General features: G+C 46.2%; 1 protein-coding gene across 1 annotated transcript in view; it reads right to left on the minus strand.

The window, feature by feature from the left end:
- Window positions 1-5948: 5948 nt before the first annotated feature.
- The window catches only part of PPP1R16B (protein phosphatase 1 regulatory subunit 16B), a 39292-nt gene continuing 35853 nt past the window's right edge, over window positions 5949-9387 (minus strand). The window contains exons 6-10 of the mRNA XM_005422249.2: window positions 8954-9079; window positions 8537-8612; window positions 8028-8157; window positions 7120-7288; window positions 5949-6567 (exon numbers count right to left, since the gene is read on the minus strand). Coding sequence (XP_005422306.1) covers window positions 6046-6567; window positions 7120-7288; window positions 8028-8157; window positions 8537-8612; window positions 8954-9079 — 1023 coding nt within the window. The 3' untranslated portion in view covers window positions 5949-6045. The remainder of the gene's footprint in view (window positions 6568-7119; window positions 7289-8027; window positions 8158-8536; window positions 8613-8953; window positions 9080-9387) is intronic.

Here is a 9387-nt window from a genome sequence, read left to right on the forward strand (position 1 = left end):
ACGGAGATGGACGCTGGGGACAGCCCGGCTGCCCTTCAACGGAGATCGCGGCTGGGGACAGCCCTGCTGCCCTTCAATGGAGCCGGGACAGCCCTGCCCCAAGCCCCGCTGCCCTTCAGTGGAGTTCCTGCGTAACCCTAACCCTGCCCGAGCCCCGCTGCCCTTCCAATGGAGCTCCCGGCCGGGGACAGCCCTGCCCGAGCCCCGCTGCCTTTCCGGGGACCGGCAGGGATCGCGGAACTTTTGCCCTGAACAGAATCCAACCCCTCTGGTCTCGCAGAGATGCGTGCTAACAAATGCTGGAGCTAAAGCCTTGAAGGCTCCCACGGAAGGCAGGCACAGCTTTGGCTGTCCAGTTTGTCTCCAGCTCCTATGCAGCCACTCCACAGAATCACGGAATTTTCTGTGCTGGAAGGGATCCCCAAGCCTCATCAAAGTCCAATTTCCGGCCAAGGGTGCCACCATGGCCCCGAGAGTATTGTTCAAACGCTTCCTGAGCTCTGCGTTTGAAATAAAGTTACACCCACCCACTGCCTAGATTTCCTCCTCTAGATATCCCCCGGCTGTAGACAGTTGAGAGGCAGAGATATTTAACAGTGCCAAAACTCAAACCAGTTAAAAACAAACAAACAAAGCAACCAACCAACCAAACAAACAAAAAAAAAACCCTCAGTAGCATTTTCGTATTATTAAAAGAAATTTAATATAATTTTTAAATTAAAAAATTCAATCTCTCTATTAAAGACACTGAGTCAGGTGCTAATACTGTCAAACATATGCTTTTGGCATGAGTTTTACATAAAGTTTAAGATTTTATGCATTGCTTCAACATGTTAAGAAACCATCTTCATACTTACAGTAGCAATAAAGTCAATTCCATACAATATCAAATATCCTTTTTTTAAAAAAGTTTTAAATATATTAGACTCTGATTGCCAAAATGCCATTTTATACACAAAGCTGCTAATACAATATACAGTTCTTACATTGTTTTTTTTCTTCACATAAAATACATTTCATCAAGTTTTATCTGTACATGGTTTACTACTGATCAATGGAATTACGAGTTATTGCAGAAGGCTTGCCATCATCTCTTACTGTCCTGTACCAGGCTTATCCACACTCCTGCAACCTCACACTGCAATCTAAAGGCTGAAGACATGGTGGTGGCAATGCTAAGGCTGCATCTGCACTGTTTAAAAACCCGTGTGTCCCCTCCAGCTGTGGGTGGAGATCATTGCATTGGTGTAGCTTTGGGAACAGGTATCTCGAGCAGAGTCTCCTCTGCTACAGCTTCCATGGTTGAAATACAGCAAAATGTTCTAGGTCATAATTGTGCCATTGATGTTGCCCGGAGAGCCCAGTGGTACTTGAATTGTGTGAGGGAACTGAGAAGTCCATTGGCAGTTTGGCCAACATGAAAAACAGAATAAAGGTGAAGAACAACCAGAGAGAACTGTTCTGTTGCACAGCAAAACAAAACAAAAAATGTACATGTGTTCTGGTGTAAGAGATGAGACCTTGCTGCTGCAAGCATGTTCTGGATTCAGTCTGTAGAGAACTGACACACCAAAGCAGTCAATATGATTTGTTAAAATACAATGAAGCTCCTGTGCATTTCCTTTCTGTGTATTTAGGAAGAGAGAAGTGGCGCTCATGAGAGAAATCAAAAGAGCAAGGAATAATGTCACAATCTGGCACGCTCTGGACTGTTATCCCCTGGGAAAAGTCTCCAAGTTAAAGATCAGCAAGAACTTTATGGTCACCACAAACCTTCCAGAGACAAGTTACCTTTCGCAAGTATAAGGCACAGAAATAACCCAGGTGTAGGGAGAAACCTTCCAGCAGACAGACAGTTCACCCATGGCTCACTGCAGACCAGTGCTATTGCTTTCTCAGGATATTCCCTTTTCCATGGTAACTGTTTTACTTCCAGCAGGGATGATAGGGGTAATCAGAGCTCCAAGACTGAAGAAAAAAAACACTAGACAGAAGTTGTAATGTCATTTGGGAGCTTTTAAGAGATTTCAACCCCATGAAGTAAGATCCTGCTCAACAAACTCAAGAATTCACTGCCTCCACTGAGTATTGCACTGAGTCATTATTGCTATTGCCCTGCCATGCTCTTCTCCTTCCCTACCAGGAGTTCCTCATCCAGGTGGCTCTTCAACCACACCTCCAAGATGGCACAGAATCACATCAGCTAGACTCAGTTCTTCCCAAAATTGGGAGGGTTTCAAGATTCAGGAGCACCAAAGAAGTGAAATTAGGTGGGCTGAAATAGCATCATGTGGTATGTGAAACACAGATCCAGGTCTGATTTCAAACAGATCCCAGCAATGGGACTTAAGCCCTTATCTAACATTTCAGTGCTAAGCTCACTAAAGTAGAGACACTGTTTTGAAAGACACCTTTTTCCTCCATCTAACAAACTTCTTTCAACATGGAAAATAAAGCTGCTTTCATCAACCACTGGAAACAGTACAAATTCAGCACACAGGAAAATGTGAGGAGAAGGAAGGGTTATTCTCATGCAGCTCTGCCTGCAACAGACCTGTCAGTACATTCACATCCTCAGATCTTTGCACAGTCTCTACAAACAACTACAACTTTTGGCTCACTGGTAACTGAACTGGGACTCTAATCTGGCCTTGAATCTGTAATTAGATATTTATTGATCTTAAAACCATTCAGTAAATCATAAAAACCTCAAATGCTCCTCTAATAAACTAAGATATGCCAGTCACAACATGATTTCTAGGTTTTACAGATTTTCAGGCATATTAAGATCCAATGAAACAGCCAAGTGCCCTCTGCTCTGTACCTTAGAGGTCTCCTCTGGGATGGGCTTTAAAACACACAGATATCAAACCCCCACTATTGTTGTAACACTGCTGAATTTACAGTGAAAAGCATTATTCCTAGAGGTAGGCTGCTACAATGCCCATGTACTGTATTTGTCTGTTTTTTATTCCCCCAAAAGCCTGTTTTTCTCCACAAAATAGTCCACCAGCAGCAAGTTAATTAACCACCTTACAGAATCCCTCATCCCAGACCTACAACCAACAGCTGTGCCAGTGCTGCACAGGCAGTGACCATTATATCCCAAATGCCACCACACAGAAGCATGAATCCATTCCAGGCCATTCTTCAACAGCCTTCCAGCTCACACTCTGGTGCAGCTTCAGCCACAGCCAGTGGCAGGGCTGTGAAATATATCCTGCAAGATTTATCCATTACTGCCTCTTGCCATTAATAACTCTCCTGTCTGATTAAGAATGGCTTACATTTGATCAGACACTACTAGACTTCACAGCTAGGATGATGAGTTCCCAGAGTTTTACTTATGTGCAATACCAGTGGAGGCCAAAAAGCTGTTTGTCTAAAATGGACTGGTTTCCTGCGGTTTTAATGTATTAATAGCTCTCAGTGAAAAGAAGCCTCAAACTACTTTACACTATTGCATTGTGATCTTTTAATTTCCTTGGAATTAGGCAGGGTTCAATACACTTGCTAGCACAAAGTTGCTCTGAGAAAGAAGGAAAAGGGCCCTACTCCTCCTTTGCTGGGAGGGAAGGCAACATCTGGGCCCAAATTTTGCACCATACACAACCTAGTAGGTAGCGGCACCAAAATTTGTTAGAGTGAGTTCAGAAATCTCATCAGGATGGATGTGGAGAGACAAACCTCACCACTATGGGAGAAGAGAGGCACCTGAAAGAATCATCTCCCCAGTTCTGAACAACAGCCAGGCCACACTTGGTGTTATCCCAGAATAATTTACTCAAGGTAATCAGAAGATCCACTGTTAACCACATACAGATGCAGTAAAGTCTTTCCAGTTACCAAATCATCCTCTTACTACTAGAGAATGACTTTAAAAATCCCTTAAGGTCAAGCACAAGAAGCATTTTCTAGTTTTATAATTAGCTTATGTTTCAACAATGGAGGGAGCCCAACTTCTCTGAATGCTTCAAGCTCTGCCTTTAGCAGAACTGGGGGTTTAAGTGAACCAGACCAACTGCTACCACTTTCTAGTTTGCACCTAAAACTGGAGAGGAAAGTGAGTTCTATCTTACAATTCAAACCATTGAATTGTCAGCCTGGTACCTCCCAGGTCCAAAGGTGTCACCTGCACAGCGTGGCAGTGGTGGTGACACACAACAGCCACCTCTGCTGCCTCCAGGAGCCCAGAGCCCTGCATGGGAATGTGTCCAGCCCCAGAAATGGGGGGATTTGATGGGGGGCAGAGGGTAGCACTTTAACAGTCACTGGCAGCCTCAGTCAACTTTTTATAGCCTAGAAAAAAGTTAAGGCTGTGAGGATCCCCACAGAGGGAGAGTACATGTGAAAGGGAATATTGATGTCCAACAGGTGCCAGATAAAAGGAAAATGGGTGGAAGGTGCATTTGCTCTTGCTTGGCTGAAGCACAACTACATGAGCTGGATTTAATCCACTGAGGCTTACAGAGACCCAAACAGGTTCATGTCTTCAGAATTTGGAATTTAAGCTGCCCAAGAAGACACATATTCATGCAGGCAAACAGTTACGTGTGTGACAGCCCCTCTGTGCAGAGGAGTTAGAGATTTACAGTTATTTCTGAGACACAACTGAAGTGTGGCCAGTTCCTCAGAGCTGCCCACACTCTCCTCTCACCTCCCCCAGGTGCACAAAGCCTGGACTGGCTGCAAAGCCAGTGCCAAACCCCCAGGTGAGGCCGTGCCAGTGTCTGCCAGGCGGGCTGTCAGAGCTCACATGAACTACACCAAGACAGTGCTGGCACTGCAGCTGCTCCACAGCACAGAGGCTTTGTTAAGTGTCAGGCAACTCCCCCAGACACAGAGGCATTTAAACCTTCCTCTGCCAGCTGCTACCCACTGCTGACAGCTTCAGCAAGGGAGCTGGAAAACAGAACAAAACATCTCCTGTCCTGCTGCAGCGTTCAGCTAACAACACAGCAATGGTCACAGTTATTTCTCAGCCAAAGACTGCGGGTTCATGCAAGTGTCGTTCACATCCACAGGATTAGAAATGCTTTCATGGCCTTCCTGGGTTAGTGTTGGCAAGCCTTTCCTTCCCATCCCTCCTGAGCCCTGTGATTCTGGAAATCCAGAAAAAAATCAGAACACAAAGCATATTGCCCCTACTATCTGTGTTGAGCATACAGAGTAAACAAACAGAATCAATAGGAAAGTGAGATCAACAAAAGTCTTTTCAGTTTTAACAAATTAAGAGTCTAAATAGTACAAATAAGTTTTTTAAATTACTTATCCCAATATAGACCTTTGTCAGTATTTTATTGCAGTAAAATTCTATTGCCAGGGCCCCTTTATTGCAACATCAGTTTTAAAGCCTATTGAGTGAAGCCTGTTCCAGGAAAAGTTCTGCTTCAAACCTGATGGCAGTCTGCAGTGACGAGCTGACAGAGCAGAACAGGACCCAGCCAGTGCACAGTTTGTGATGGTGAGCTGTCACCGCAAGGAGGTAACACCTTGCAAACTTCCTAAGCGCAGCATCTGTGCTTGCTTGTTGCTCCAGCCCAGGAAGGGCTGGATCCAGCTGTGTGGAAAACAGTTCTGTGCACTCTTGCAAAGCTCATGTGGGGGCTGACCTCCCCTCCAGGATATGTGCATCCCCCAAGAGTGACAACACAGGTCTGAACTGTCACCTTCCAGCTGCTCAGTGACTTACAGCAAGAGGCTCGGACACAAAGATTTGAATTCAGATCCTTTCTTTGTTCCAAGGCATCTCATGACTTCCCAAGGACAGGGAGGCAGCACACCATACATTCTTCCCCAGGGAGCAAGACTCAGGAGACTTTTGACATCATATTGATGTGCATCCCTCCTAAGAGCCTTGCTCCACCTGCATTACTCATCCAGCTGCAATGGAGGTAATTGGCAGGGTAAAGTACAATTTGAGATGAACAAGGCTGCCACAGTCAGGATGTCCATAACCAAATTCTCCCTTTGAAATGCAAACAACCCGGCCACTGTGATAGATCCAACCCACGTCTCCTGTCCTCTGGGGTGAGACAGACCAGACTAGGAAATCCTGCAGCACCCATGCACCTTCTCTTCCATTTCCTCCATGGGAGCTTTGAATTTCAGGAGGGGCGGATCCCCACTGGACACTGTGTAGTACACCGAGCTCCCATTGGAGCTGTAGGGAGAAGTCCTGGATTCCATTAAGTGCGACTTGGCCTCGGCCACGTTCTCAGCAACTCCTGCCATGCCCGTGCTGAAGTGGGTGCTGAGGAAGGGGTGCTGGAGCAGCTTGGCTGCAGCTCGCTGCCTCTTCAGCTCTGACAGGGTTTGGTGGTTGTGATCCTTGTAGGTGCCCCAGAGCTGCGGCGCCTCGGGCAGCCCGGGGCTGCTGTAGGGCAGAACGTGCCCGGGGTTGCTGTCGGGCTCAGGGTGCATGCTCCAAATGTCCCCGTTGGAAAAGGTGTACTGGTAAGGGCTGGCAGATGCCATCAGTCCATTCTGGAGAGGGATCTCAGTGTCACACTGGGTGCTTTTGTTCGCTAGCTCCGGGAGGAGGGAGGAGTTCTCCAGCACTGAGTTCTGTAACAACGAGACATGAAAGAGCATTTTCCCCCGTTCCCCATAGCAGGGTTCCTGTAACAACCTCCTAAGTCTGCTCACACTCAGCCTTTCTACCAGACAAACACTGAATTCCCCCACTAATGCTGTCAACCCCAACCAGGAACTGTTTCCCAAACAGGAACCTTAACTCTGGAGCCCCACACACACACAAAAATAACATGCTTATCTTCATAAAATGAGAATAACTTAATTTAAAACAAGTCACTGCAAAGCAAGTTTACAATTCTGTTGTGCTTAACAGCTTGTGAACTTTAGAATAAAAGACAGACACTATTTTTTTGGAGCATCCTGGTTCACTTTTATCTCAAAACTATGGATGCAGCTGTACATCCAAAATAGGCTTTCCACTTGAGTGGGACATCCCAGTTTATACCAAATGAGAATTTGGTCTTTTGCTTACACCTGGTGGGTGAGGTCTGCAAATTTTTCAGCCACCTTCCACCCACTGCTACTGAAGCTGCACCACCAGCCCTCCTCAGTGACTCCCATGAAAGAGAAGAGATTCCTTACAGGGTCTGTATTCTCCTGGTCAGACCGAGTCTCCCCAATTTCTCCAATGAGAACTGAGTTTCTTCCTTCTTCTGCTGCCCCCAGCTGCTGCCACACCATGGCCTCCTTCTCACACTCCTTTCTGTAAAGGTTTGTCCTGTCCGAAAGGCTGGCCCTCCTCACCACCTTCCTGTGGGACAGGGACAAGGGCCATCAAAGCTGTGAGCAGGACATGACATTTCCTCTTAGTCTGTAGCTCTTCTCACCTCCTCCTCCTCCTCCTCACAGCCTCTGCCTCTGGAATGCAACGTGGATTCAGCTTCCTGGCACCCACACAAAGCAAAGGCACTGAGGTGGAAACTGAAGGTGGGAGGAATTTTAAGGAGCTCTAAACCGGCACTGCAAATTTGTTTTAGAGCTCATGCAGGTCACCTTATGGACCTATTCTGCAAGCAGTGGAGTAAATGTAGAAGGAAATGGCCCATGGGCTGTTTAGGGAGCTTTGTGGTGTGCAGGACTGCTTTGGTGTCTAGAAACATCTCACAAAGAGCCCTGCAAACTGTATCTCAGCACTGCATCTTGGCCATGTGACATACTACTAAAAAGCTCAAGTTAATCCACTTGAAGCACTGATTTCCAACACCAGTTTCAGTGTTTTAACAAGGTAAATTCTCACTATTTGGTCCTGTGCTCTGGGCAGTTCTTAAACCACACCGGCACAAAACCATTTCCCCCCAAGAATTAGCACCTCTTCCTAGTGAAAAAACCACTCTTCAAAGGAGCTCTGCTTTCAGCAACCAAAGTGAGCTACTGCCTTTCATTCAGAAAGGACAGGTGGGTTGTTCTCACTGACCTCAGAGTGCTCTGTAACCACACCTGGGTGGCCAGGCCAGTGGCCCAGGTGACCTGCAGGGAAGAGCAGAACTCACCCCCGGCTGCCCGTGCTGGAGGTCCTGCGGCTCAGCGAGGATTTGTGCCTCATCTGGGACTTCATGATCACATCGTGTTTGTGCTTCAGCTCCAGAAGCAGAACTTTGAATTCCTCCTCTTCACACAGATCTACGGCACACATACAGACCAAGCTCTTTGTCAGATATTCTCATTAACACCATTTTACTAATTGTGCCTTCCCAGTTAGACACTCAGGTCTTAGGGCTGCACACAACAGCAGGGAGGCTCCCAAGCACAAGGGATAACAGAGGAAACACACAGCAGGAAGACTTGGTGCTTGGGATATGCCTTCTTCCTTCTTTTTATGAGCAGGAAGAAGCATTTTCTGTAGTAAAGTGGTGCTTCAAAACTTCAGTCCCAGTTAAAGAAACTTTTAACTTTGATTCTAAAAGGATACCTAAAACATTAGGTTAACGCTTCTGAAAGCACCATGTGAGGACTCCAGCCATTTCTTAAACATTTATTTCTTTAAGCTTCATAAACTCACCTATTGGCATCTCATCCAAAGATGTCCTGGCACTCAAACTAGCCCCATGGGACACGAGCAATTCAGCCATCTGCATCTGAAGAATAGGAAGAAAGCCACATTGATAGAGTCATTTTAGGCAATTTAGGCTTTCCTCCCTAAAGCTGAAAGGTTGGAATAAGATGAGAGGCAGGTTCAACTTGCCTCAAATAACTCTGGTATGTGTGTGATGTTAAACACTGTTCCCACCATCCACTTGCACTGGCATGCTCTGCCTGAAATTTCTCAGCAACCAGTTCTTTTTGGAGCCCTTGGGATCTCCTCTGACGCTGTCCAGAGAGCCCAGCCCCAGTTGAGATTTATTCCATTTGCAGAGTATCCACAGTTTGTCCAGGCAGGAAGAAATGCCACCCTCACACATGACAGCAAAATCCTTACCTGTCCCCAGAAAGCAGCAGCATGCAGAGGTTCCCAGCCATCCCAGTCCTTTACATCCAGGCTTGCCCCCTGGTCAAGAAGCACTTCAGCTGCATGCAGATAACCATTGGCTGCAGCTATATGCAGCTAGGAGATAAGGAACAGAGCATGAGCTGCCTGCAAGGACCACAAATGGTTTTATACACCGAGTTTCAGCGGATTTTCTTGGATAATGTTTGAGCCTAAAGCTGGACAGGCAGCACATTTCACACTGGGCAGATGGCACCAGGTCAAAAGCAGGTTGTTCCTGTTATTAAAGCTCAGTATTGCCTGCATGTAATTCTGTTTGGAGAGGAAATTGCATAACAGTTCTCAGAATAACTTAGATATATGGATGAGAAAAATAATGTATTCACATTTTAAATCAGGGGCTTTTAAGTGCTTTCCAATCTGTA

This window comes from Geospiza fortis, unplaced genomic scaffold (assembly GCF_000277835.1).
Source record: "Geospiza fortis unplaced genomic scaffold, GeoFor_1.0 scaffold188, whole genome shotgun sequence".
Lineage (NCBI taxonomy): Eukaryota > Metazoa > Chordata > Aves > Passeriformes > Thraupidae > Geospiza > Geospiza fortis.